The sequence below is a fragment of the Leishmania mexicana genome, chromosome 22, assembly GCF_000234665.1.
Source record: "Leishmania mexicana MHOM/GT/2001/U1103 complete genome, chromosome 22".
NCBI lineage: Eukaryota > Euglenozoa > Kinetoplastea > Trypanosomatida > Trypanosomatidae > Leishmania > Leishmania mexicana.
The window spans coordinates 562,912-590,858 of record NC_018326.1 but is presented as its reverse complement, the minus strand read 5'-3'; the positions used below and the strand labels follow the sequence as shown (position 1 = coordinate 590,858).

Below are 27,947 nucleotides of genomic sequence, written 5' to 3'. Positions count from 1 at the left end.
TCTTTCCACACCCAAGCCCACCGATCCAACATGCCGCAAAAGACAATGAAGAGGGCAAGCGCGACCGTTATGGAGGACCTGCCTGGTACGGGGGTGAGTGAGGGCTCTTCGTACAGCAACGCCGAGGCATTGGCGACGGTGGGCGCCCGTGGCTGCATGCCACCGCAGCGTTCCAGCAAGCGCATGCTGAACCAGGAGATTAGTCTTCTGATGCTGATACTCGCCGCCCAGACGATCACCGGGATGGTCAACATTCAGGACAGCGTGCTGAGCACGGAGCTGGTGGCCGATTCGCACAACTTCCGCGGACGCCCTTCGCTGAAGAATGAGAGCCATTTTTCCTCCTCGTACTACTCGTCTGCGTCGTCAGACAAACACGTGCCGTTCATGGACATGTCCGAGGGGATTTCCTCCTCCACCGCGGGCTCTCATGTCAGTGAGAACTTCGACGACGACGGTGACGAGGAGGAGGAGGTCGTCTACCGCTTCGCTTCGCAGCTCACGGCGCCGCACCGCTCCAAGACGCACTTCTCTCACAACGAGGACGTTTGGGAGAACATCTTCAGCTTCTTGCCCTGGGAGGCTGCGATGCAGGTGCGCGGCGTGAGCCGTTTCCATTTCCTCCAGTCTTTGCCGCGCGTCACGGTTGCCCGCATGCCGCAGAGCAAGGTGCCGGCCATCTTCATTCCCTGCCTGGAGGATCTCGACAGGAACGAGATGGAGATTGAGGCAGAGCTGGCCCCGCAGCACCAGACACCGTGGTCGTGCCCGCACTGCTCCCTCTTCAACGCACACGGGGCCGTGTGCGGCAACAGCCACTGCCACCAGCCTCACCCGCAGAGCGGTCAGCGCCTCTTTCTCGGTCAGCTGCGCCGCACCGGCACGGTGCCCATGGTGCGTTGGCTGGTGAATAACGTCTTTAATGCCTCGACTGGTGCACTGGTTTCAGTGGAGAACCGCCGCAACACGCACACACAGCGTGGCAAGGGGTGCGCGTGGCCCACGATCAACGACCAGGCCACCGTGAAACGGATGCTCGATACGCACCATCGTCTCTTCTTTGACTCGGTGAACGGCGTGGAGGGTGTGTGGCTAGTGCCGGAGGGCCACGAGAAGGCGCTGCAGTCGGAGGTGTCGATGCGGTACAACAGCGGCGCCCATCAAAAGCACATGCCGCGCGGCACGATTGTCGTGGAAACCCCATCGGGTCCGTTTTTTGTTGCAGGGCCTGCTGCGGCACCCTTGAGCAGCGCCAAGGGGAAGGACGTGGATGCCACAGAGGAAATGCATGGGGACAGGGTGCGCAGTGGTACCGGTTTGTCGTACTCTGCTGCCTTCCAGTCGAGTCTCTCAGACTCGAGCTACCACCCGACGAGCACCCCACTTCCTCCCTACCAGTTCAAACGGGAAGCGCAGCCGGCGACAGGGGATACCGCTTCTGAGTACTGCGGGTACAATGACGCAGCCAGCTTCATGCCGTATTCCATTCCCGGGGTAGACTTTGTGCGCTTTGGTGTGTACCGCCTGAACCCCTATACGGTTCTCATATAGTCGCGAGGGGACGCTATGTGCGTGCGTTGGGTGCGCACAGCTGCGTGTGTGTCCTTCTCTGTACACTGAGAGTTGGAGAGGAGCGTCACTCTCCCGGACACCTTTTCTAATCGGTTTTCTCTCTAACTACCTGTATTTATTATTATTGTGTTTCGCCTGTGCTTCCTTTTTCTTCACCTTTATGTGTCTTATTTCAGCAAGTGCCCTCGGACGGGATGGCGGAACACGCCTCGGCCTTAAGCGTTTTTATCCACCTCTCCCCCCCGCCACAAAAAAGAGTTCAGCGTTATTCTCGTAGGAGGAGGGGAAGCTGGACGCGTGTGTAGGCAAATCTTCAGTGTTGAGGGGAGGGAGAGGGGGGGGGGGCAAAAAAAAGGAAAGAACAAAGGACTGAGCATGAAGGTAAACCACAGTGACATATCGGCGCCTCAAACGAACGCACAGAAGCTAGCGGGGGTTGTGTACACAAATACTGCGACAAACACAGTTCCCCACCCCCACCCTCATCCTCCTCCGCCTCCCCTTTCTACGACTAACAGTATCAGCAGCGGGGTTCATCTTACACTGACGCTTCTCTTTATTTTTGTCTTTCTTTTCATTGGATCGAGCATCTCACCTCCCGTTTTGGTTTCATCGTGATTCCCTTGCCTTCTGTTGTTTTCTTCTTCCTTTTGGTCTTGTTGGTTATACGTGTGTGTATGACTCAGTCCGTGAACGTTTATGTATCTTGTCCTGCCTCTCTCATTTTTTTTTTCGCTTCTTCTGCGCTACAGCTCGCACACCCATGAACACCAACACATACCCCCCTCCCCCCACTCGTCCCTCCACACGTACAGTCACACGTGCAAGATTTGGGCCTTTGAAGGATCGTGTATGCTTGACTTAACTTTGTGTGCCGTCTCTCAGATCGCTGTATATATATATATATTTCGCCCCTTCGTTTCACTGTTTCTGTTCCACCTTTTTTCGGCTTGTTTTGTGTCTTGCCTGAGGCTTGTATTTCATCGAAAATGCTTTTTTTTTCGTTTGGCTTTTGTTGTTTTCGTTGTCCGAGGCTATCAGAGTCGTCCAACGGCACTGAGGGTAGTATTCGAACATACACATGAACACGTGCACAGGCACACGTCGACAAGCAAGGACGCAAGAGCATCTTTATGTTGCCATCCATGCGACAATCCACGCTCATTGGAGGTTGCATGCCATGCTTCTATGCTGTCGTGTGCCTTTGTGTGTTTGTGTAGCGTGTGCGATCGTACATGTGCTACGTTTCGCTTGGTCTCTCGCTCACGTTGACTACCGTTTCTCCCTTTCCTCCTGGCCTGTTTCTTTTTTGCCTGGCCATGTGTTTTTTGCCTCTACCTCGGCAAAAAATGAAGAAGCCTAAACAACCCCACCAGTGAAAGCAAGCATGGCATATTGAAAAAGGAAAATCATGCAAAAAGGAGATTAAGTACGTGAACTTTGAAACCAGAAGCAGCGACAAGTGTGTTTCGATTTTGCTTTCTGTGAATGTGTGTTCGCATATATGTGTGTCTGTGTGCACCTCTGTGAACTGGAGACCGATAAAGAGTCAGGAGACGAGAGATGAGATGACATTGGACAGTGACGGCTGATTCGGGATTATAATCAACTGCCGTAAGGGAAAAAAACGAGAGCCCATTTTTTTTTCTGTGTGTGTGTGTGTCTACGCTTGTGCTAACGAGGAGGAGGCACATAACCATGTGCATGTAAGCGAATTTTTATTGCTTCCTCTCCGTCCTCCTTTCTCTCCCTCTTTCCTCTGACTCTTCCCCCCCTCCCCTCCCCTCCCGTCTTCTCCCATTTTTGCTCTCATTTTGAAGCAGGAAAGAAGAACACACGCACACACATGCACGCGTCTCACCTTCGTGGAAAGACACACAAGCTGGAAAAAAACACGGGAGCAAGTCTCTCTCTCTCGCTTTCTATTTTTGTTGCTGTCTATTGATGTGTGTGTGTGTGTATGTTATGTGTGCGTGTGTGTGAGCGAAAGAGTGTCAAGTGAGTGTGTACGTGTATCGACCCTTCTTCGTCTGCCGCGACCCTCGTTGCGTCCGTTTTCTCTTCGATTTTTTTTTTCTCTTTCGTTCTTTCGCTCATTCTCTTCGTCTCATTTCCTTTCGCTCGTTTTGCTCCCCTGCAAAAAAGAGACAAAGGGGGGGGGCATGTACGCAACGCCAATCTCCCCCCTCCCCTGTCTTGCACACACATACACACTTGTGCATACGCACATTTGCCTAAGCACGCGCGTCGTCGTATATGTGATACACAGTGAAAGGTAGGGGGGGGGTGTATTCTGCCCCTCTCTATCCCCTAGACTGTTCCATTTTCTTTCCCTGTGCCCACTTCGTCTCCCTCTCTCTCTCGTTCTCCCTCACACCTCGTGTGCGGTACGGTTCATGCTCTCCTGCTTTGGCTTTGCTCATTTTCTCTCTCCTCGATTCCTTTTTTTTGTTTGTGTTCTCCACTCAAGCGATTTCGTCTCTCTCTTTCTTTCTCTTCCCCCCTCCCTCCCTCTGTCAAATATAATTTTGGGGTTGTCTTCACTGCCTGTTGTAGTGGTGTTGGTGTTGGTGTGGCGGCCTCTTGTAAGCATATGCGAAGGAGCGGGATGCGCTCTGTTTGTTTGTTTGTTTGCTTTTCGTTTGTTGTTTTGGGTTTGTTGCCCACATGCTGGATTTGCTCCTTCGAGTGTGTATTGCCTCCTTTTTATTTTTATCTTATTTTCATTTTTATTCCTCCCTCTTGTTTTGACTCTACCACCAAACTACAGCGCTTTCTTTCCTTTCCTTTCCTTTTTTTTTCCAGCGTCACCCGCGACGAAAGAAGCGATGAAAAAGATCAGTAGACTCTCTCTCCCTGTCTGTCTCTCTGTCTGTCTGTCTGTGTGTGGGCCCATCTCGCTTTTTTTTTCTATATATTTTTTCCCCTCCTCTCTTTTACAGCAGCATTCACGTATTTCACGTACATTAAGTCACCTCTAACAATGTACCAACGGAAAGAGACGACGACACCTAAAGAAACAAAGATAGAGAGGAAGCTACCTGTGCGTGCGTGAAGGCGGGGGGGGAAGAGAGAAAGAGGGTGGAGGGGGGGGTACTTCTCTGTGTCTTGTGTGTGTGTGCTGGAGGAGCCGTAGCTTTCTCACATGCCTCATGTAGGTACTTGCCAGGCTGTTGGAGGAGGGGAACAGAAAAGACACTTTCTCTTGCCCAAGGTACGGAGGAACCCAAGAGATGAGAAAGAGGCAGCAGATCACCGAGCGGGTTCCTGGCTCGGAGAAACCACAACGAATGGGGCTATTCTGTCCTGCGGAAGAGCGGAAATGAAGAGAGGGGCTTGGCATGCATCTGTGTAGGTGTGTCTGCTCATACTCTTCGTTTTTACGGTCCTTGAGTACGGTTGCCGGCTCTTGGTGTCGGTGGTCAGGTGTGGACTGGCGGCGTACCGAAGAAACTTGCGGCCATGGTCGCGTTTGGACCGGCTCGCGAGGAATCGTGTCGCGATTCAACAAATATACGCATCCACGTGTCGGGCCTCTGTGCACCTTCAGGACGATAGGCGATGAGCTCTTTGTCTGCAGGCCCACGCTTATCCGAGGGCCCCATCCCCTTGATACACCCGCGCTTGTCAGAGGCGTGCGGATTGAGGAGAGGGTGGAGTGCCCCTGCTGCCACAGACTCATAGCAACGTCCCACCCTTCGATGCACATGGGGGCAAGCCATCCAGACACGCCCCCCCGTGGCATCGACGGAAATGGCAGATGATGACAGCGAGCCCTCCCAGGGAGCAACGTGGTAGTGAAGCAGGCCTTCGGATGCAAAAATCGGAGTACTGTGTGCACACGCTGTCAATGACAGCTGGCACGGCGTATCACATTCACGCAAGGCATCGAGAGGTCAGCAGAGCAGGAGTGGTCGACGGAAAAAGGCGCGAAGAGATGCATACCAATCAACCCCTAAGTGCATATCCGCGGAATATGCGGCATCTTGTACACCTGTCCGGGTGAGCTGATGATGCGCAGATGCCGGAACGATGACGAGAACACCCCAAGGTACACTGTCGAGCCCACCAGACCCCGATGTGGAGAGTCTCCACAACACATTATGGATTGCAGCGGCTTGAGGCGAGTGAGGGAGATGCATGGCATACAGGGCGGGTGCAGGGTCTCAGAGGGCCCTAACCTGAGGCTGGCCAACTTCCTCCTCGGGCCCATGCGCCAGGCGCCTGGACTTCCCCCTACTCCCCGCACGACGGACGCCCACCGCCTCCGCCTTCGAGCAGGAGCGTGGACGCGGCCCGCTTGGATCAAGGCGTGCAGCGCACCGAAGTCTCCGCCTGGCGCCGATCGCGCAGCACGCATGCTCAGAAGGGACGGGGAAGGGGAGGGCGAGCCCGCTAGTCGCATGGTCCGACTCAATAGCAGGATGGTTTCTCTTAGCAGAGCACGATTTAGCTGTAGTCCAAGAGAGGTGGGTGAGGTGTGGTTGTGCGTCTATACTTGTTGATTTGTGTCTGGGAAAATGATGCGTTAACGAAGAATGATTTCTCGCTCCTCGGCGTTTGAAACAGGCGCCGGTGATGGCGAAGTAGCTTAGCCTCTAGGCCTTCTTGCTCCCTTCACAGCGGGCCAATCAGGTGTGCGCGTGTGCATGCGCAGTATGAGCAGGACACTGCCACCCCCCCTTCCCCTCTCCTCCCACAAAAAAAAATGTACGCGGTGGTCCACTTCTTCTTTCCCCGTTTTTCCCTTTGTTCGCTACACCTGTTGACGCGTCTCCATTTACCCCGATCGTGGCAGTCGTCGAACGCAGCGACGGGGGAGGCAAACCTGACAACCACGTCGAAGTCGTCTTTTATTTTCGCGGAGTAGCATACCAGGAAGAATCACAACGACCCTAAACGTATCAGATTACACACACGCAGACTTCACGGAAGCACGATGCCCAGCGACGCAGTGGTGATGGATAAGATTATTGAGGGCGATGGCAAGACGATTCCTCGATCTGGCAGTGTTGTGACACTAGACTATATTGGTTATCTGGAGGACGGAAGCAAGTTCGACTCAACGCTGGAGCGCGGGAAGCCTTTCGTGTTTCGCGTTGGGTGCGGTGAGGTGATCAAGGGCTGGGACGCGGGTATTATTCAGATGTCCAAGGGCGAGCGTAGCAAGCTGACAATGCCGCCGACTCTCGCCTACGGCGGCACAGGGTTTCCGGGGCTGATCCCCCCCAACGCGACCATTGTGTTTGAGGTGACGCTGCTCGATGTAGCGTAGATCAGTGTCTCATCGCTCGCTGAGGTGCTGCCCCTCTTGAGTTGTGGATCGAAGGTTGCGCAGAAACACACACTGATGATGGAATCTGTCTCCATGTCTATTGGGCTCCCGGTGTCTCCCTTTTTCTTGTACGAGTCATGAGATTCAGCTATTGACGTTTTTTTTTCCTCGCCCTCTTCTCACGTACGTGGGGCAGAGGTTGGAGGCGCACTGTTGATGTAAACCACGTGTACAATGATAGAAACACCCAACAAAGTGATCGCAACATGCTGCCAGCTTCATGGTGAGAGGCAGTGTGTGTGTGTCCATGAAAGGAGACTTATTACTCAGCCGGTTTGTTCTGGCACAGGAAGAGGAGCACATGGGTAAGCGTGCATGCTACCTACGCCGGCCACGTCAAGTCGGCTGTCGCTGTGAAACACAGAGGGCTGTCTTTTGACTGTGTTCTCGCTTCAATCGGTACTTCACGTTTCTGTCGTTGCGTCACTCCTATCTCTTGCGGTTTCTTTCTTCACCCCTTTCGCGCTATGCGGTCACAATGGGAACCACTGTACTGTGCGGATCTCCAGTGCATTACACACACACACGTACGCACGTACGCATAGACGCTAATACTACCGTACGCCGAAGGTTGTCCTATCGCTTCTCTTTCCACCCTCCTCAGCTACACTGACGCCTCTTTTTTTTCTTCTTCCGTGGTTGCCAAACGCTTCCCGTAATATATATATATACATGTATGTATATATATATGTGTGTATTGTTTCTGGTTTAACTGCTTATAGTTCTCCCTCCACACTAATCCGCACAAGAAGGGAAGGTTGCGGCACATCTCTGCAGGTCTCACCCCATCGCTCGCTCTCGCTCTCTCGCCTTTCGTATTTTTGCTGGCAGACTTCTCTCCTGCAGCGGTGCTCTAGTCTTCGAAGGACACCATCAGTGAAGGACATCCAAAAAAGAAAACGGCTACGAAGGCAAGCCAGATGCTTACTGCCACGAACGATAATCAGGTGGAACCGCCGGTGTCGGGCGGAAATCCGAAGAGTGCGCCAACGGTCAGCGTGGTGGACCTGCCACGCGTAGCCGACGCGACAGACGCATCCGCCGCGCCGGCGCCGTTGCTGAACACAAACACCGCCATCAAGAAGTTTTCCTGCTTGCAAAGCCTGCGGTTTGACGCTCTCATGTCCGCAGCCGTCGTGGAGTTTATTGGGACGTTTTTATTGGTGCTAACCGTGCCTCTCAGCATCACCCAGAATGCAGAGATGGCACCCATTAGCATTGGCTTCCTCCTCATGTCGCTAGTCTTCTCTTTCGGCTACCTCAGTGGCGGTCACATGAACCCAATGGTGACCGTCTCCGTGTGGTTGGCCACCTCCAAAGGTGAGGGCTACGCCACCTTCAACAAGCGCCGACTCATCATGTACGTGGTCGCGCAGATGGCGGGTGGTGTGGCAGCTGCCTTCTACTGCATGCTGATCAGCGGCCGGGACTTCCCGGTGCCGAACATGGGGCGAAGCTTCAACAGGATGCTGCGCGGCTTCCTTGCCGAAAGTGTGTTTACGTTTGTTCTCTGCTCTGTTGTCCTGCACGTCGCGATCAGTCAGCAGCGCAACAACAACTTCTACGGCTTCGCCATTGGCTTCTCGGTGCTGTGTGGAGGCTTGACGTGTGGCCCGATTAGCGGTGGTGTCTTCAACCCCGCTGTGGCTACCCCTCTCATTGTGGTGAGGTGCTTATTCTCTTTCAACGAGTCTGCGTGCACACCGATGGCATCCCTGTGGGTCTACTGGGCCTCTGAGGCGGTCGGGGCAGTGTGTGCGTCGATCATGTACCTGGCGCTGCAGAACTTGGGGGACGAGGTCTAAGTGGACGAGCACAAACCCTATGATGGCTTATGGGCAACCACAGGAACGCTTAGGCACCAATGACCTCTCCATTTGTGGGTGTAGGTGTTTTCCTGATGTTCCTTTCGCACTTCTCCAGCTCGGTTGCCATCTCTTCCACAGCCCACCCGCCTCTTTGTCGAGTTGTACAGAGAGGGAGCGTACACCAGGGACCGAGGAGCGCGGGAGATTTGCCGCGTGACAACATTGTCAGCACATTGATATGGCTCGCTCCAACTCTCCCGCTCAACACGACCCCACTCCCCTCAGGAAGGAGAGGTTGGAATACATAAAGGGGTGATGACTAGCGAGGTCTGAAGCAGCATCGTTTCAGTGCATCGATCGATACGCAAAGCAAACAAACAAACCATGGCGTGGTGCCAGCGGACACGACGATAACGCGACTCTTCCTCTTTAGGACGGTCTTGCCTCATGCGCATTCCCCTTCACTTCGCTCCCAGCTCCACGGCCGGATGTGCAACGAAGCAAAAAAAACGAAATTTGCGAAACGAATTCGCATGAGGGATGCTGGCGTACCTCTCTCTCCTTCTGTGCGCGGGTGTGTCTGTGTGGATGCAGCGCCTTCTTGGAGGCTTGCTTTAGCCCATTCCCTCTACTCGTTGTGACACACACACACACACACACGCACACGCACACGCGCGGACGTATGCACGCACCGCGCGCTCTCTTTTTCCTTTTCTGTCCTTTGAATGCGGCTTTTGCTCTGTCTTGCCGTTCAGCCGCTTTTCCCCTGTTTGCGCCTTCGTACGTCGTTTGCAGCCTCTTCGTCGATGTCCCCTCTCTTTCCTTCTCCCTGTTGCCCTGTGCTCTGCACTTCCTGGGTGCCGGCGACGTTTGAAAGTTGCGCTTGTGGGCTGTTTCGTGCGCTTGGCACAAAGAGGGATGGATGGAGGTGCCCCGCGGGGGCGTCCCTCACCTTCGCAGGGCGCCGATGATGGGATGTGCTACTGGGTGCTGTTGTCACCTCTTTCTCTTTTTTCTTTCCGCTCCGTCACCTGCCATCAAGGGAGAAGGCCTCTACCACTAGTAAACGGAGAGAAACCGAACAACGCACGACAGGTGTAAACTCGTCCACACACTCTGCACCTGAGTGGGGGATCGCTTAAAGGAGATCTCCTCCTTGTTCTCGTTGTGCCTCCTCACGCCCCCGACTATACCGAGGGTTTAGGAACATTCTGCACAGCAAGCCTGCGAGCCTACAAGGCAACCGTGCGTCGTTCTTCTTTCCCTTTTCCTGAAAGGCCCTCTCCATTCTGCGCACCCCAACCAAATGATTCCCACAAGCGTCGACCCTAAAACACCTGCCTCGCTCTTCAGGTGGTGGTTGCCTGCCTCTCACCGCAAAAAACCGCGGCAAACGCCGCATCTCAGTTCTGCAGGCCACTGATGACACTTACGCAACCTCACCTTTCCTTTCTCTCACCTTTTCTCGTCAACTTGCTACCCAGACTTCGATATCTACGCACTCCCACCCTTTCCTTCTAGCCATGGATTGAGCGCAAGTGTTACTTTGTACAGCAAGGGGCGCGCCACCGATTTCCAGCCGGTGCGCTCCGTGCCCGAGCCGCGTGTGCGAGTGCGCCCGTGTGAGTGCGCCTGTGTGTGTACGTGCGCGAGGCGTGCTGCTGCAGGGCTGCACGTGATGAGAATTCAAGCTTAGGACACCTTTGGATGCGGCGCGTGCTGCAGGTGAAAATAGCGAGTTTGTTACACAGTCGATTCGTACTCTGATGGCCCGCGGTGCTGGCGGTGTACCTGTGCGTGGGTGTGCTCTGCGCTGACGGCTGTGACGACGACCCACTTACGACGGTCTTATGACTAGGATCCCGGCCATGGATTGAGCGCAAGTGTTACTTTGTACAGCAAGGGGCGCGCCACCGATTTCCAGCCGGTGCGCTCCGTGTCCGAGCCGCGTGTGCGAGTGCGCCCGTGTGAGTGCGCCTGTGTGTGTACGTGCGCGAGGCGTGCTGCTGCAGGGCTGTACGTGATGAGAATTCAAGCTTAGGACACCTTTGGATGCGGCGCGTGCTGCAGGTGAAAATAGCGAGTTTGTTACACAGTCGATTCGTACTCTGATGGCCCGCGGTGCTGGCGGTGTACCTGTGCGTGGGTGTGCTCTGCGCTGACGGCTGTGACGACGACCCACTTACGACGGTCTTATGACTAGGATCCCGGCCATGGATTGAGCGCAAGTGTTACTTTGTACAGCAAGGGGCGCGCCACCGATTTCCAGCCGGTGCGCTCCGTGTCCGAGCCGCGTGTGCGAGTGCGCCCGTGTGAGTGCGCCTGTGTGTGTACGTGCGCGAGGCGTGCTGCTGCAGGGCTGTACGTGATGAGAATTCAAGCTTAGGACACCTTTGGATGCGGCGCGTGCTGCAGGTGAAAATAGCGAGTTTGTTACACAGTCGATTCGTACTCTGATGGCCCGCGGTGCTGGCGGTGTACCTGTGCGTGGGTGTGCTCTGCGCTGACGGCTGTGACGACGACCCACTTACGACGGTCTTATGACTAGGATCCCGGCCATGGATTGAGCGCAAGTGTTACTTTGTACAGCAAGGGGCGCGCCACCGATTTCCAGCCGGTGCGCTCCGTGTCCGAGCCGCGTGTGCGAGTGCGCCCGTGTGAGTGCGCCTGTGTGTGTACGTGCGCGAGGCGTGCTGCTGCAGGGCTGCACGTGATGAGAATTCAAGCTTAGGACACCTTTGGATGCGGCGCGTGCTGCAGGTGAAAATAGCGAGTTTGTTACACAGTCGATTCGTACTCTGATGGCCCGCGGTGCTGGCGGTGTACCTGTGCGTGGGTGTGCTCTGCGCTGACGGCTGTGACGACGACCCACTTACGACGGTCTTATGACTAGGATCCCGGCCATGGATTGAGCGCAAGTGTTACTTTGTACAGCAAGGGGCGCGCCACCGATTTCCAGCCGGTGCGCTCCGTGTCCGAGCCGCGTGTGCGAGTGCGCCCGTGTGAGTGCGCCTGTGTGTGTACGTGCGCGAGGCGTGCTGCTGCAGGGCTGTACGTGATGAGAGTCCTTGGCAGGTAGCCGTGAGTGCGGTAGTTTTAACGGAAGATGGATGTATGATGTAGGTTAGACGGGTCGCGTGGTCGAAGAAGCGGAAGTGGACGATGTGTCTTTTGTGCAACCAGGGGCACTGGTGTCTACTGGGTGTTGCGGTGTGGCGGGTTGAAGCCATCGATGGCTGGCGTAGCTACTTCTGCAGTCGCCGTTGCCAGACGCTCTCATGTAGTGAGGGATGCCACTCTACACATCGAGGGTGCCCCACCTCTTCCATTTCGTGGAGATCTTCTTATGCTCTATTCCGTGCTTCTCGCAACCCTTTTGCTTGGCCTGTGACCGGGGCGTCTCGCGACACGCGACCGCTTCGTTGCCGGTGCATAATGGACTCCGGCATCGTTGGAATCACTCACAGCCATTTCCGTGCTTGTGTGTGTGTGTCCTCCATTCAACGACAGCATTCTGCCTACAGCGTGAAGGCGTCTCATAGAACATATTTTCTTTATCGCGCTTTCATTGGCACTGTCACAATTCCGTTTTGTGGCTTGCATCCATCAAGATGGCTGCGCTGACGGATGAACAGATTCGCGAGGCCTTCAACCTCTTTGACGCCGACGGCTCTGGCGCTATCGACGCGGAGGAGATGGCGCTAGCGATGAAGGGTCTCGGCTTCGGTGACCTGTCGCGCGACGAGGTGGAGCGCATCATCCGCTCCATGCACACGGACTCCAACGGCCTGGTGGCGTACGGCGAGTTTGAGGCCATGGTCAAGTCGCGCATGGCGCAGAAGGACTCGCCGGAGGAGATCCTAAAGGCCTTTCAGCTCTTCGACCTCGATAAGAAAGGGAAAATTTCGTTTGCGAACTTGAAGGAGGTGGCGAAACTGCTGGGTGAGAACCCCGGCGACGATGTGCTGAAGGAGATGATCGCCGAGGCCGATGAGGACGGTGATGGCGAGGTGTCCTTTGAGGAGTTCAAGAGCGTGATGCTGCAGATGCGTGGGAAATAGAGGACGGCCCAGGAAGGCCTTGCGCCCTTCGTCTTCACCGTGCAGAGGCGAGGCGATGGTAAAGGCAGAGAGGAAAAGACCGATACCAATCAAGAAATTCATAAGTTCATGGTGATCCAGCAAAGGAGACGAACGGCTGCGGGCCCCGGTGTGTCACCGTAGCCACCTCGCACGGCCTGACCTCTGTCTGTCTCTCTCCTTTTCGCTCTACCTGCCCTACCTTTTTTTTTATACTTGTCTGATTCAACGTCCTCAGTGGGTGGTGATGTTGGTGTTGCTGATGGTCGCGGTGTGTGTGTGTGTGTGTGTATGTGTGTGCGTGTGCTTCCTTTATCATCATCATTATCTCTGCCTGCACTTCGACGCCTCCTCCCCTTGCGTAGGTTCACGTCGTTCGGTGTTGGGCAGATTTTTTCTTTCGTTTTTTTTTTGTTTGTATGTGTTGTTCGTTTTTCTTCATGACTTCTTCGTGATTGGGACAGCCAGGGGTCGTTGTCATGCGTGGAGGCGCTGTGGTGTTTCGTCGTTTTTGGTTGGTTCTGTCCCTTGCGCCTCCCTCTCAACGGGTGATAGTGCGCGTCTGCGTCCCTCTTCCTTCCCTTTTCGTATTGATTGCCGGCAGGCTCGCTCAGTGGAACTCGGATAGGGTCGGAGAAGAGCGAAGGAGCGGGGCTTCGCCATCCCTCCTCTCCCCTCCCCCCTCCCCGGTCTGGAACGGCGCCCTTTCTCACTCGTTCCGGCGTTCCACTGAGCAGGCAATAGATGAACACGGCGGGAAAGTTGGAAAGTCGGGGAGACGCTGAATGAACAGGAAAGGAATAGATGTGGTGGCTGAAAAAAAACGGAAGCAAGCGAATTACGATGGGACTGGCTGCCCACCGGGCGCCTTATCCACGCGGCGGATCAGCAAGGGGAGAGAGTGGATGGCACAGGAGGTTTTGGCGCCCTTGAAGGAGAGGGAGAGGACGGGGCAACAAGGGCAGACCGCGACTGACAGCGTGAGGGAGTCCGCTTGTGCCTCCTGGTGCTCAGCAATCTCTGCTAAACTGGTGGAGTCACGTAGGTCGAGTAACAGCACCTCTCGCCCTTCCTCGTCAGTTCTCTAGCGCCCCTCTTTTTTCGTTCATCCCGCTGCAAGTGGCGAGCGAATTGTCTGTGTGGGGGCGGGTAGGCGGCAATGTGGTCTGCTGCCTCTCCCCCTCCTCCTCTCTCTGTGTGCGCGCATGGGGGGGTGTCACTGCTCTTTGTACATCTCACTGCCGCCTTGCCTCCATTCACTCCCTTTCAGTGTCCTACGACTCCTCACTTCCCTCCAGCCCCCGACTGCACCGTGATTGGCTACATCTCAGCACCTAACGCACCGTAAGGGCAGCAAACACCTAGTGAGACGACGACAGACATCCGCCCTGCCAAGCCTCTGCATCCAGAGCGACGGAGGGCTGGCACACACCCACACAGACGCGGAAGCGATATGAAAGCGTAGGCGTGCGGAGTAAGCAAGGGCGTCCGCCGTGACCGTGACGTGTTTCCGCCTCGTTGTCTCGTTCCCTCCTCTCCTCCCTTGAACTATCCCCCCCCCTCTCTCTCTCAAGAGGGTGGCTGGAGGTACGTGCGGGGCCGTGGTTGGAGCTGTCTAGTGCGCTGCTCTGTCCCGGCACCTCTGCCCAGGAGAGTGCGCATACTTGCTTCTTTACTCGTTTTACCATCGGGGATGGAGTCGACTGTTCTTGTGGCGGACTCGCCGCTCAGTGGGGGGGCTGCCCTCCCACTGGTGGTGAAGCGTGTCGCACGGGAAAACATGGTCCCAGAGACCGTAAAGGCAGCAATGAAGCCCCAGCGCAGTGCTTTTTCATCTGCTGCTGCTTCACCAAAGTCAATCATGAACTGCACCTCACGTGCTTCGTTGCATGCACCAGCGGGTTGTCCCTCTGCTGTTGTGATTCCACCCACGGTAAAAGGAACGTCAGGGACGCGAAAACAGTCCCCCACCACTGATCTTGCCCTCGCCGCCGCCGAGCCGGGGCTGTCGGCGTTCATCATGGAGATTCCAAAGGATGCGTCGCGCCTCCTCCTGCACCCACTGGACGCCCAGCGGCAGCAAAGGCTTGCCTTCGCCTTGGGGCACAAGGAGTGGGAGCAAGAGGAGTTTGATAGGCAGGGCAGGCTGGAGATGTTGTGGTACCAACAAGCGCGCCGGGCAGCGTGGGCGCAGGCGAGCGCGGCTGCGGTGAGTGACATGCTAGCGGTGTGGGAGTCCGTGGGCCTCGCGGTGCGTGACCGGCTCACCTCTCTGCAGCCTGAGGGGTACCAGACCTTCGCGTTTCCTGACGGCACGGCCATCTACGAGGGCCACTGGAAGAACTGCCATCCGCACGGGAAAGGTTGCTTGCGACGCTCGCAGCCCATGAACGATTTGTACGAGGGGCAGTGGTTCGCCGGCCAACGCTGCGGCACCGGCACATACCACAGTGCTGAGTACAAGCTCCTCTACCAAGGCTCTTGGCTCGATGACAAGCTGCACGGCAAAGGGGAGCTGGTTGAGCCGGAGGGCGTGTACACCGGCGAGTTTGTCGAGAACACCCTTCACGGTTACGGCGAGTACGTGTACAACGACGGGCACGTGTACAAGGGGGACTGGGTGAGCGGCTTGTACGAAGGCAACGGCACCTACCTCTACCCGAGCGGCACCAAGTACGAGGGTGGATGGCTGCGGGGGCGCGAGCATGGGCGAGGCACGAAGTGGTTTAGAAACGGTGACGTGTACATCGGCGAATGGATGCATGGCATGCCGCACGGCCATGGGAGCTTCACCAGCGCCTGCAGCACTGCGGCTCGCGTGACGGGGCAGTGGGGGTACGGCTCTCTGCATGGCGTGGCGACCTGCGTCTTCGCCGACGGCAGCCACTACGTTGGCGAGTGGCAGCGAGGTCGTTTTCATGGACGTGGCACGTACGAAGTGCCGTGCGCGAACGGCGAGTTGAAGCGGTACACTGGAGCCTACGCGAACGGAAAGCGTCACGGCCACGGCGAGTACGCATCTTCCACTGTATCATACACGGGGGAATGGGTGGACGACAAGAAGGATGGCGAGGGCTCGCTGCAGGTGCGCGGGGGCGGGACGTACCACGGACGATGGAAGGCCGATGTGCCGGAGGGCGACGGGGTGTACGTGTCAACGTACCGCAAAGGCCACCATGACGAGATACACTGCGAGGCGAGGGATGGCACCTTCACCGCGTGCGTTGACCAAGGCGTACAGCAGCGCGTTGACATGCGCCTGCTCGGTCGATGATGCTCGCCTACATCCTCTCACTGTCTCTGTTGTCCTCCTGCTCGCGTCGCTCCATCACCGATACTCCAGCGGCTGCCACACTCTCACTCTCATGCTGCTGTTTCCTTTCCATTTTTTTCTTCGCCTGTTTGGTTGTCGCGGAATCGCCACTTCAAGCATCCCTTGCTGTGTCCTTCAGGTGGACACCATACGTGATGTACAGCTCTATCACTCTCTCTTGTCGCTGAGTGCGAACACCCTTTTCTTTCCTCTTTTCCTCAGGGGCGTGTAATCCTAGTGTGTGTGTGTGTGCGGTGCCCGTGGAGATGTGGGTGAGACGCGCCTGGGGCCCTTCGTGTGTGAGGTTTACCTCATTCTTCGGCACCGCGCGCCTCCTTCCACTATTTGTGCCTCTCAAAGCGTTTACAGGGCTCTGTGCTTTCTCTTCCCGTGGCGGGTGTGTGGCGGTGCCACACGGCGCACTTGTGCATCAACACACACACAGCGAAATGGCAAGGCAAGCTCAAACAACAATCAAACAACCATGAGTATCTTTACAGGAGGTGGCAGAGGAGGAGGGAGGGGGGAGGCGCGCGCGCAGCTTGACTCCTCACGACTTCAGCACCAGGGAGCAGATGACGGAATTCGGGCCCTCTTTGTTTTGGACGCTTGCTTGCAGATCTTGGCTCGACTCGAGTAGCGTTGAATGTCTCGCGCCAAGACGCACCTACCACGGCACTATCACTTCCTATGCTAACCGGTCTCGTACACGTTTTCCTTTCTGCCTCTACGCCCACGCGAACGCGCATGCGCACGATTGCGTCTTCCTCCCTTGCGTATCTCACGCATGGTGTGCATCGTGTGAGGTGCATCTCTGTCGTGTGTCTCTCCGTGTGTGTGCACGGACACATTGCCGCCTCTCTACTCTACAGTCGAGAGTGGCACCCTTACCGTAGATGAGTTCCAATGTCGCTGGCGACTCCAGCGGCGGCGGTGTCAGCACGGCAAGTTCTGCTTCTTCTCCCCCACCGGTGACGGTGAGCTTTGTTACGGATGAGCAGGAGTTTGCGGCGGCCTTTGAGTGCGAGGGTGCCACCTTCAGCATCAGCGGCAACGGCGGCAACATCATCACGGGTCATAGCAGAGGCGGTGATGCCTTCGTCTTGTGCTACGAGCACCCCGGCGACGGCGTCACGGCAGAAAACCTTCTGCAGTTCAAAAACAGCGTTACGGCCGCCGCGCAGCAATACGGAGCGCGACTGCGTCTCTTTGTCTGGGACTGCACCAGCCCTTCCTTCGCCGCTGCCCGTGCCCAGCTTGGCAAGCGCCAGGGTCATCCATTGATGCTCATCGTCTTCAAAGGTGCAGTTGCCGACACGCTTCGCGACATGCCACTCACGGAGATGAGTGCGACAGAGGTGCCGCGGGTGTGCAGTCGGCTCGCATCTTTTCAATCCTCTGCGAAGCCAGGTCGCGTCTCTACCATCGCGACTGCCACGTCGACCGCAGAGAGCAGTGATGCGGCATCGTCGCCGCAGGAAGAGGCGGAGCAGCGCTTGTCGGTGGACGTGGCCAAGATGGTGGAGATGGGGAAAAGGTTGATGGCAGAGCGTCAGCCCTTTTACGCGGAGAAGTTCTTCGTGAAAGCACTGCGAACCCTCGATGCGGTTGCCGCGGATGTTGATCGGGTCGTCGCATCCCGAGAGGACTACGATCACAGCGTCGCCCTGTGTCTGGCCTGGGCTGGCCTGGCGCAATTGGTGCAGGGAAAGCAAACCGCCGAGAACGCGTACTTGGAGCGTCTTGACCGAGAGGCCGCGCTGCAGCCCTTTCGCGATGCGCCACTCGATGATGCGAACCGTGCATTGACTACCTGGCGGTTGATGCAAGGTGCACCGCGTCCGTGGAGCGAGACGCGAGATAGCGAGGCGAAGCTGCAAGCGGCACTGTCGTCAAGGGCACACGATACCGTCGCCCGTAGTCTTCTCGTGATCACATTGTTCCTTAAAGGAGACCTGGAGCGTGCCATGACGGAGGCGCTGAAGCTGCACGTGTACGGTGACGCCTTTGGCTGCGTGGCCCTCAAGCACATGTCTCGCTTCCTGGGCAAGGACCACGTGCTGGTGGAGCGTCTTGGAATGCCCGCCTTGACGGAGTCGATATAGGCGAAGCCGAAGAATGCGAGCTGGAGACGGCGCAGAGACGCCTGCAACCCCCCCCCCCCCGTATCAGATGCGAATCTGCACTAAAGCACGAAGCAAGGAAACCCCCATCCCCCCAAAGAAAAGAAAGCAGAATGGGTGAAACGCGAAGGCGAGACGACGTCGAGCTGTGTTTGTGTGCGCGTGTGCTTGTGAATGTGTGCCTCTCGCAGCTGTTCCTTGCTCTCCCCATGCATGCGCATGTGTGTGCCCCGGTCCTCGCTCTTCACGTTGCCCTTCGGTAACATGTTGGCCTCTGTGCGTGTGTGCGTGGGCGGTTGAAGTGGGGAGGAGGAGTTGGCGGACTGACCGCGGCTCCACCTGTTTCAAGATGCGGGTGTCAATGCAGTCGAGTGAAAGGCAACACATCCCCGCAGCTGCTACTGTCCACTTCTCTCCCTGACCACTCTCTCGCTGCGTGTGTGACGCATTTTGTATGTCGGCTCTTCCACCTCCGCTGTTCTCTCACTATTCTCCCTTTCCCCCTCGTGTGTGCCGTGCCAGTGCTCGAAAACGAACACTCGTGTGCTAGTCGACTGCTGAAGCTGACAAGGATAAAACGTAGGCGCAGTGGACCTCCCACCTCCCCCCACTACGTGTGCTCCGCTCCCATCTCCAACGGTGTGCGTGTGCGTGCATACCGAGTTCACCGGGGCAGCTCTCGTCCTTTGCCTTCGTCGTCGTCTCCCGCTCTGCCGTGGCGGTTGTTTCCTGCCTTTTCCCTTTTTTCGCTGCCAAAGGATTTCTTAGTTAGCAACCATGAACCACGATGATGCGATGTGGAACATCATGGGCCAGACATTCTGCTCATTCAAGGTGAAGACGAACGACGACAAGGTTCGCTTTTGCCGAAACCCGTACAACGTGACTGGTCTCTGCCAGCGTGGTGTGTGCCCGCTCTCCAACGCGCAGTACGCCACCGTCATCGAGCACGAGGATGAACTATACCTGTACGTCAAGACTGCTGAGCGGGCTCACCTGCCGCGGCGGCAGTGGGAGAAGGTGAAGCTCGACGTCTCCTTCCCGAAGGCTCTGGCTCAGATCGACGAGGAGCTGCAGTGGTGGGACCAGAAGCTGGTGATCAAGATCAAGGCCCGTTTGCTGCGGCTGAAGCAGTACCTGATGCGCAAGCGAAAAATGCTGATGGAGCCGCAGGACGAGTACGTGTCTGTGAACAAGCGTCAGGAGGACAAGCTGCTGCGTCGAGAGGAGAAGGCAGAGGCCGCGGCCCGCATTGAGATGGAGATCGAGAGGGAGCTACTCAACCGTCTGCGCAAGGGTACCTACGATAGCGTCATCAACTACAACAAAGAGGCCTTCGAGAAGCTTCTCGACGAGGAAGAGAACCGCGAGGACTTTGAGGCGCTGGAGCAGGACGAGGACGAAGAGTTCCCCGACTTTGTGATGGACGAGGAGGACGAAGAGGAGGAGGAGGATCGGGAGACGGTGCGCGGTGGACGCAACAAGAGCAAGAGTCGCAAGCGTGATAAGCTTGTAATCGAGGAGGAGGTGGAGCAGGAGCTGCCGCGGCGCCAGCGGGCACGCCTGGAGGACCTTGAGTGGTAGCGGTGGTTTGTTTCTCTCTCGCGTGTATCTTTACGCAAGGGAGGGAGGGAGAGTCACGTAAGCCAATGTACGCTTGTGTTTGTGTGACCGCACATCTGGTTGGCCGTCGTGGCAGCTTTCTAAGATCCTTCACAGGCGGGCAGTGTCTCGGTCGCCGGTCTCGCACTCCCAGCGACGCACTCTACGACTCTCTCTCTCCCCCCCTTGTTCATCTCCTCTCGCTGCACTGCATCGCAATGACAGACGTCTGTGTATGTGTGTGCATGTGTGAGGCAGTATTGGCACATGCACGTGTGCGCACGGACACCGACAAGTCTGGCCCTGTTGCGAAGAGACGCATGCTCCAGCTGTCGTGCTACTATAACGGTGCTTTGTGATGGTGCCGCAGCTACTGCACATGGGCGGGTGCACAAACCCTCCCCCACACTCTCTCTGCTTCTCTGTTTATACGCGGACATTTTCTTCCGCGTTTTGTTGTTTTACATCTTCGGGCGCCACGTCTCTCCCCTTCTTCGGTGTGGTGTTCGCTCGTGCGACATGTTCTCATCTTGTCTTCGTCTTTTTCGTAGTTCCGTGTCCGTTCTGTCGTTCTTAGCGAGGATGTTGATGTGTTGGCCACCTGTCTGCCGGTGCTTCATGGTGTACGGTTAATCGACACTAACGAGTGGAGGACGCAAACTTTGGATCGAGAGAGAGGGAGGGAGAGCGACAAGAGCACACACACACACACCCACGGACAGAGAGAGACCAAAAAACGGTCAACTCGGGGCCAAGCGACTGCATGCTTACCTCTGTGTGTGTGTGTGCATGCGTGCCGTCTCTCTTACGCTCGCTCTCCTCCGTCCCTAACATTCTTCTTACCTTTGATCTCTTACGTAATGTGCATGTATGCTGCCCTTAAAGCGCGCGCGTGTAAAAAAGAAAAAAACGGAAAAGCGCTGCATCCCAGTTGCCCCCCTTTGCTGATCCGCGCATGCAAGCATTAACAGCCCAGCGGACGGCGATCGCTGCCGCGGTGCACCTCTATGGCCATTGGTGGACCGCTTCTCCTCTCTCGTTGTTCCGCATTATGCCGCGGCACACGCACACACACGCATGCAGACGTGCACTCCGCACACCACTCCAGATGTAAGGCAACCTTCTCTAACGCACACGCACAAGCCGCGAGAACGTAATGGTCGGAATAATAGGAAGCGCTGCAAAAGAGGCGCGAACCTTTGGGGAAGCGGCGGCTGATGGATCCGTTCGCTGTGAACAGGAATTCGCTTGATGAGTGAGTGAGTGGGTGGGTGGGTGTGGGTGTGGAGGGGAGAGGTCGGGGAAGCACCGTCCTCTCCCCTCTCCCCTCCACAAAGCACACAGGCAGACATCGATTGCCGTTTTATAGGCAAGCTCTTTGCACCCCCCTTTTTTCGCTCTCTATCATCATCCACGATGCCGACAGTGGTGGAGGAGGGGGAGTCTGTGTGTGCTTGCGTGTGCGTCTTGCTAGCGAGCAGGCGGGCGGAGCCCGAGGGGGAGAGAGAGGGGCGGGGGGCCTTTGCTGCTCCCCGCCGCATTTCTTGCGCGCTGCACATCTCCGTCTGTAACTCAAAAGCTTGTCTCCGGATACCATCCGTATTGCTTGCCACGCCTTTCTCTCTCGTCCTATCTTATGTGCCCTCCTCCACCTGCACCATCGCTCTCCCTGCTGGCCACACGCTCTTCTCGCACCTTCGGTGCTGCGCTTTTCGCAGCTATTCGTTTATGCGTGGTGCGTTGGATCACCGTCCTGCCAGTGCGCCACAACCCCCCTTTCCCCCAACTCTCCCCCTTGTCAACTTCTCTCCGTCGGAGCGTTGCCTGTGCTCTAATCATAGAGAGCAACAGAGGAAGAACTCCCCCCCTTCTCCTCCCCATCCTTGCCTGCCCCCTTTTTCGCATTGTCCAAGCAGGGGTAGTGGTGGGGCTGCGAACCTAGAGAAAGCATCCGTACGAACAAAGTTACCCGTCAACGCCATGAACACCGGATTCAACTCGCAGAGCCTCGGCACGTTCAGTGGGCTGCGCCCCGGCACCACGATGCGGCCTGGGTCCCAGGCCCGGCCCGGCACAAATCGCATGCAAGTCGCCGGCATCGGTGGCAGTCTACAGCAGCCGGTGGCAGTGTCAGCAGAGGCGGCTGTCTTGCGCGAGGGTATGAGGGCGGCGTCGCGCAGTGGTGTCGGTACCTCTGCTGGTCCAGGACGTCAGGTTGGTGACCGTAGCTACTACATCGGGCTGATCCGCCCCAAGATTGCGGAGCTCTCGGCTGAGATTGAGCGACTGCAGGAACAGGAGCAGCTCATCGACCGCAACAGCTCCGTGCTCACGCAGCTGCAGGAGAAGTCGAAGACGCTGCAGGACGATATTGCAAAGCTCAAGGACACACTCGCGGATGTAAACGTTGCCGTGGAAAATTCGAGCTCGCTCGACCTCGCTGCCGTGAAGGACGAGTCTACGCGGCTGGAGAAGCAGAACATCGCCCGCCGCAAGAAGGTGGACGAACTTTTCCTCGCTGTGAAGGACACGGACGCCAAGACGAAGGCAACGCTGCAGTCGCTGGAGGAGGAAATCCAGCAGCTGGACAGGCGCATCCTCAACGAGAACCAAGACTACAACTCCTACAAGGCCATCCGCGACGAGGCCTTCGCGGTGTCGGATATGGTGCTGGATCGCCATCACGAGCTCCGAACGCTGCAGGCAAAGCAAGAACTGCTCATGGCGAACCTCGCTGGCGACCCGGACAAGAGGCGCGCCGCCGAGATGCTGCGCGGCATTCTGCGCAAGCGACGGGAGAGCAAAGAGCTGCAGAGCCAGTGCTCCCTCTCCGTCAAGGAGGAACAGGAGAAGTTGATTGGGCAGCTCAAGGCAACCCGTTCCGACATTGAGGTGCTGGAGCGGCAGGTGAATGACATTCGTGACACGTTGCAGGAGTCGCGTGCCCGGCAAAGCGCACTGGAAGAGGAGGTGAAGAACTTCAGCGGCGAAAACGTGCAGGCTTTCCAGGAACTGCAAGAGAAGGACCGCGAGATGCAGACCTTCATTGACGAGTACCCCGACAAGGAGCGGGCGGAGATGGATAAGATTGCCGAGGCGCAACGGCACATCGCCGACCTGCTGAGCCGCATCTCGCAAGCCCTCGAGATGCAGCGGCAGATGCCGTCGGAGAACAACCCTGACACCCTCCACGACTTGACGACGCAGGTGGATGCGAGGCGCGACCAGATTCAGAACGACGTGAAGACCCACCAGCGCCTAGAGAAGGAACTACTGGAGCGCAAGGCGGAGCTGGACAAGGTGGCGCACCTCGACAAGAAGATCAAGGAGGAGCTGGCGTCGCACAACGCCAAGATGGCGGAGCAGAAGGCGGAGATGGAGAAGTTCAGCGACCTTGACGGGCTGCGGGCGGAGGTGGAGGACACGCGCAAGGTGCTTAGGGCACAGCTAGCCTACTATACCCGTCTACGCGATGGGTCGAAGGTTCACCTGAATGCGCTCACGGCGGAGTACGAGGCGCGCAAGAAGGAGCTGCACGCGGGCGATGTGTTCACCACACTCTCCACACAGGAACAGCGCATCCGCATGTTGTGGCAGTCCACCTTCTCCCTAGAAGACTACGTGCGTCTGAGGGAGAAGGAAACGCAGTACCTTGGCACTAAGGCGGAGTGCCTGCGGATCGTCGATGAAGTGAACCTGCTGTTGCAGAATCCCTCTCGGATTGCCGGGATGGGGACGGCGCCGCTCTTCAGTCCCACTAGCACGCATTAGTGGTCGTTGAGAAGAGAGAAGCGAGGCTGTGCAATCCGGCGTGCGTGCGTGCGTGTGTGTGTGTCGCTCTCTGTTGCTCTCCCCTTATGTATGCTAGGCAGGACGACATGATTGGCGTACGTTGCGGCGGTGGGGGTTTGCACGTTTTTCTTTCCTTTGCTGAGGGGCGCTGATGTACGTTGTGTACGACTTTTTTTTCTCTCCCTTCCCCCTTCTCCGTGGATGCTTGCGGCTGTGGCGCGCATGCCTGTCAGCGCGTGGGATGGCCAGACGGCGTGTTCATGTAAAGTGGATATGTCCTCTCTCTTCAACACGGGAACACCTTTCTTTTTCTTTTCCTCCGCGTTTCGCTCTCGCCGTTGTGTGTAGGCGTATGGCTGCGCGCGTTCGTCTGTGTGTTGCAAGGAGGAGAGAGGCGGTGGCCAAGTGGTGTGACTGTGCATGATGGTGAGCAGGCGTGAGAGCGAGAGACCGACGAAAGCATCGTTGCTCTAAACGCACGCACGGACTCACCCACACACCCACACAAGTACGTGCCCACGTGCCGCGTACGCCGAGGCGCATCGCTCACATGGTTCATCGCGTTCACCGTCCCTCTCTCTTTCTCTCTCCTCTCTCGAGGGGCGGCGGCACCCACTGCCTTTTGGCGATCTCCTGTTTCGGTCTACACCATTGCCTTCAAACGTGTGTCCATCATCGCTCCACCCCCATGCCTCCCCACACGCCTGTGGCCGAGACGCGTACACCCGTACGCGTCCCCGCACGACGTCGTGGTTGAGGGTCAGCAGAGGAAGGGGGAGAGGAGCGCGACGACACCGCCGTGTTGGAAAGACGGTAGTGGCGGTGGCGGCCTGTGGGGGCTGCTGCTTTCAAACAGTTTTCTCTTTCTCATAGGTTGTCTTGTGCACGTCGTGCAGCGCTGCATGCCATCTTCTTCCGACGCGCTCCTCCTTCACATTTCGCTTAGCTCCATTATCACCTGGCCTTCTCTCCTGTATTCTCCCCCCTACCCTCCCTACCCCCCACTCCCCGTACACACACGCACACACACCGGTGTGTCTCTCTCTCGCTTTCATGCGGCATAGTAACCTATCTGCCCATCATCTACATCTTGGGACGTCAACATCTTTTCTAAAGTTGAAGCCGCGTTGCTGTTTTCTTTCTTTACTCCCCATCCCTATCGGCTGTCTGAGTCGCGCTCGTCTTAGACCACACAGGATCAGACGCAGCGAGCGACATCATCTTCGGACATCATCATGGCGCACATGGAACGCTTCCAGAAGGTGTACGAGGAGGTTCAGGAGTTCCTACTCAGCGATGCCGAGAAGCGCTTCGAAATGGATGTCCACCGCAAGGGCTACCTGAAGTCTATGATGGATACTACGTGCCTCGGCGGCAAGTACAACCGCGGTCTCTGCGTCGTGGACGTGGCAGAGGCGATGGCGAAGGATGCGCAGATGGATGCAGCTGCGATGGAGCGCGTTCTGCACGACGCGTGCGTGTGCGGCTGGATGATCGAGATGCTGCAGGCCCATTTCCTTGTGGAGGACGACATCATGGACCACAGCAAGACTCGCCGCGGCAAGCCGTGCTGGTACCTGCACCCCGGGGTGACCACGCAGGTGGCCATCAATGACGGTCTCATTCTGCTGGCCTGGGCGACGCAGATGGCGCTGCACTACTTCGCCGACCGCCCGTTCCTCGCCGAGGTGCTGCGCATTTTCCACGACGTCGATCTAACTACCACAATTGGCCAGCTGTACGACGTCACGTCGATGGTAGACTCAGCGAAGCTGGACGCCAATGTGGCGCACGCCAACACGACAGACTACGTCGAGTACACACCCTTCAACCACCGCCGCATCGTCGTGTACAAAACCGCCTACTACACCTACTGGCTGCCGCTGGTGATGGGCCTGCTGGTGAGCGGGACAATGGAGAAAGTGGACAAGGGGGCGACGCACAAGGTGGCCATGGTGATGGGCGAGTACTTTCAGGTGCAGGACGACGTGATGGACTGCTTCACCCCGCCAGAGAAGCTGGGAAAAATTGGCACCGACATTGAAGACGCCAAGTGCTCGTGGCTCGCCGTCACCTTCCTGACGACCGCCCCGGCCGAGAGGGTCGCGGAGTTCAAGGCCAACTACGGCTCCACTGATCCGGCCAAGGTCGCCGTTATCAAGCAGCTTTACAGTGAGCAGAACCTGCTCGCCCGCTTTGAGGAGTACGAGAGGACCGTTGTGGCGGAGATCGAGCAGCTCATCACGGCGCTGGAAGCGCAGAATGCCGCCTTCGCGGCTAGCGTGAAGGTTCTTTGGGGAAAGACTTACAAGCGCCAAAAGTAAGGTGTGGTGGCAAACGCCTGGCCCCCCTGCCCCTCCTCCCGTTCGCCGGCTCCTTTCCTCGATCTCCGTCCGTGTGCATGTGACGCGGGGGGAGAGGCGGAGGGATGCGCGAGGCGATTTCCGTTCTATATATATATATTTTCATGCAAACTTTTCGTTCATGTAAGCAATCATGTCTACACGTCTGCAGGCGCGAACATGCAACCCCCCACCCCCTCGCTTCCTCGCTTCCTCGCTCCCTCTCTCTCCCCCCACACCTTCCCCCGGAAACGAGTGCACCGTTTGCAGCCACCGTCCTGCAATCACCCAGCGTGCGCGTAGATTGCACGTATGTGTATATGTGTGGGGGGGGGCGTGGGTGCGCGTTTCTTGGAGGCGGAGGGGGGAGGGAAGCAGGCCACCGCGCGATCATCGATGCGTCTTGTAGTCTTCCGGTTCGTATTTTCCTTTTTTCCGTTTGGTTGTGTCTCGCTGTGCCTTTCGGTCCCACTTCCTTGAGGATACGAGGGAAAGGTGCATGTGTGTGCATGTGTGTGTGTCTGTGCCACAGCTCCACCCGCACACGCCCACACGCGCACACATACAGCAAGGCAGACACATCGTGAGAAGAGCGCGAAGCGCTCCGACAGAGAACTTGGGCACTCTCACTGCTGATGGCGTGCCCCCCCCTCGGACGCGGTAGACCCTCAGATTGAGAGAGCAAGAAAGCACTCTACAGATCCCTCCCGCACGGCACGTTTCTCTCTCGATCATGCAGAGAGAATCGAGGCTGGGGGTGCATGACAACCCGTGCTGCTATCCCGACGCCGCGTACATGCCACGTCGTCCCTCGCCCTTTCGGCGCGTGTGAATGTGGGTGTTTATAGCATGTTTGCCATCATGTGTGTGTGTGTGTGTGGCTGTAAAGGGAGGAGGAGGGGAGGGCGTTGAAAAGCGCTGAACTTGTCGTGGATCCGCCGGTCTTTCTCCTGCCGTTTCTCCACCACCGCCAATTTTTCGTCGCGCATCCCGCTCTTCTCTTCACCTGTCGTCTCCCGGGCTCTGTCTTTCTCTCCCTCTCTCTCTCGATCTCGAGTGAAGTCGTCACCGCCAGCGAACAACACGAAGATGGACGCGCACATCCGCAGCGGGGTTGTGGTGGACCATCGACGGGAGAAGGTACATGCAAAGAATTAAAAGAACGAAGAAGGCGCCGTTTGAAGAGGCTTCCTCCCCTCCAGCGCACCCACTGGCGGACACGTGCACGCGTGCGTCGGCCGAGATGATGGCGACGTCGCGACACACGCAACTGCGCGTTTTATCGTCAATCTCTGTCGATTTTTCTTTTTCCTCCCTGGACACGCGCACACAAGCATCAGACGCGCAGGCTCCCGCAGGAGCGGGACACAATGGAGTTCATGCCGGCATCGTTGTTGCTGCTGCTTAGGTAGGTTTTCCATGGTCGCTTCAGCATCCACAACCCTCTAGTCCCGGTATTTTCTTCATACGTCCACACGATCTCTCGCCCCCCCCTCTCAGTTCTTCACTGCCTCGCTTCGCTTCCCCAGAACTTCGACGGATTCCGCACCCTCCTCCTCTCTCCTCCGCGTTCCCCATTCGACTTGCTCATGCGAGCAAGCAAAGATCAGAGCGCCGTCTCGCGGAGCCTGACCTTTGCAAATGTTTCGCTGGGGCTTTTCATTTTCCGTCTCCTTCACTTGCTTGCGCGCGCACGTGTGCGTGCGTGTGTGCGTGTGTGTGCCAGTGCTCCTTGCACAGCTTTGCACCTGTCTGTTTCTCACGGTGGTCTCCCTCTGTGAGGTGATGTGCATGCAGGCAGCGCGCATTTGCCGCTGGACTTGGAACGGCCACGACAGGGGGGGGGTGTACCCAGGACGTGGATGAAACACGCGGACGCATAGAAGCGCACGGAGGCGCACCTTTTCGGACTCGTGGCCATTCTGTTTTCTTCTCCTCCCCCTGGTCACCTTAGTCGGGGGGAGGGGGGGGGGTGTTCCTC

General features: G+C 57.1%; 9 protein-coding genes across 9 annotated transcripts; all 9 read left to right on the top strand.

Annotated features, from left to right (window-relative positions):
- Nucleotides 1-30: 30 nt before the first annotated feature.
- On the top strand, nucleotides 31-1,551 carry LMXM_22_1440 (conserved hypothetical protein; the record flags this gene model as incomplete). Its single annotated transcript, XM_003875549.1, has 1 exon — nucleotides 31-1,551. One exon carries the CDS (start codon nucleotides 31-33, stop codon nucleotides 1,549-1,551), a length of 1,521 nt encoding a protein of 506 aa, XP_003875598.1.
- A 4,960-nt stretch (nucleotides 1,552-6,511) lies between these two features.
- Nucleotides 6,512-6,847, top strand: LMXM_22_1430 (fk506-binding protein 1-like protein; the record flags this gene model as incomplete). Its single annotated transcript, XM_003875548.1, has 1 exon — nucleotides 6,512-6,847. One exon carries the CDS (start codon nucleotides 6,512-6,514, stop codon nucleotides 6,845-6,847), a length of 336 nt encoding a protein of 111 aa, XP_003875597.1.
- Nucleotides 6,848-7,827: 980 nt separating this feature from the next.
- LMXM_22_1420 (putative aquaporin) lies at nucleotides 7,828-8,712 on the top strand (the record flags this gene model as incomplete). The annotated part of the gene is made up of 1 exon (XM_003875547.1): nucleotides 7,828-8,712. The coding sequence occupies one exon, from the start codon at nucleotides 7,828-7,830 to the stop codon at nucleotides 8,710-8,712; it is 885 nt and encodes a 294-aa protein (XP_003875596.1).
- Nucleotides 8,713-12,326: 3,614 nt separating this feature from the next.
- On the top strand, nucleotides 12,327-12,776 carry LMXM_22_1410 (Ca2+-binding EF-hand protein; the record flags this gene model as incomplete). Its single annotated transcript, XM_003875546.1, has 1 exon — nucleotides 12,327-12,776. The coding sequence occupies one exon, from the start codon at nucleotides 12,327-12,329 to the stop codon at nucleotides 12,774-12,776; it is 450 nt and encodes a 149-aa protein (XP_003875595.1).
- Nucleotides 12,777-14,814: 2,038 nt separating this feature from the next.
- LMXM_22_1400 (conserved hypothetical protein) lies at nucleotides 14,815-16,068 on the top strand (the record flags this gene model as incomplete). The annotated part of the gene is made up of 1 exon (XM_003875545.1): nucleotides 14,815-16,068. The coding sequence occupies one exon, from the start codon at nucleotides 14,815-14,817 to the stop codon at nucleotides 16,066-16,068; it is 1,254 nt and encodes a 417-aa protein (XP_003875594.1).
- A 1,367-nt stretch (nucleotides 16,069-17,435) lies between these two features.
- On the top strand, nucleotides 17,436-18,212 carry LMXM_22_1390 (conserved hypothetical protein; the record flags this gene model as incomplete). Its single annotated transcript, XM_003875544.1, has 1 exon — nucleotides 17,436-18,212. The coding sequence occupies one exon, from the start codon at nucleotides 17,436-17,438 to the stop codon at nucleotides 18,210-18,212; it is 777 nt and encodes a 258-aa protein (XP_003875593.1).
- A 795-nt stretch (nucleotides 18,213-19,007) lies between these two features.
- On the top strand, nucleotides 19,008-19,814 carry LMXM_22_1380 (conserved hypothetical protein; the record flags this gene model as incomplete). The annotated part of the gene is made up of 1 exon (XM_003875543.1): nucleotides 19,008-19,814. The coding sequence occupies one exon, from the start codon at nucleotides 19,008-19,010 to the stop codon at nucleotides 19,812-19,814; it is 807 nt and encodes a 268-aa protein (XP_003875592.1).
- Nucleotides 19,815-21,992: 2,178 nt separating this feature from the next.
- On the top strand, nucleotides 21,993-23,603 carry LMXM_22_1370 (intraflagellar transport protein-like protein; the record flags this gene model as incomplete). The annotated part of the gene is made up of 1 exon (XM_003875542.1): nucleotides 21,993-23,603. The coding sequence occupies one exon, from the start codon at nucleotides 21,993-21,995 to the stop codon at nucleotides 23,601-23,603; it is 1,611 nt and encodes a 536-aa protein (XP_003875591.1).
- Nucleotides 23,604-24,859: 1,256 nt separating this feature from the next.
- LMXM_22_1360 (putative farnesyl pyrophosphate synthase) lies at nucleotides 24,860-25,948 on the top strand (the record flags this gene model as incomplete). Its single annotated transcript, XM_003875541.1, has 1 exon — nucleotides 24,860-25,948. The coding sequence occupies one exon, from the start codon at nucleotides 24,860-24,862 to the stop codon at nucleotides 25,946-25,948; it is 1,089 nt and encodes a 362-aa protein (XP_003875590.1).
- Between the last annotated feature and the right edge of the window lie 1,999 nt (nucleotides 25,949-27,947).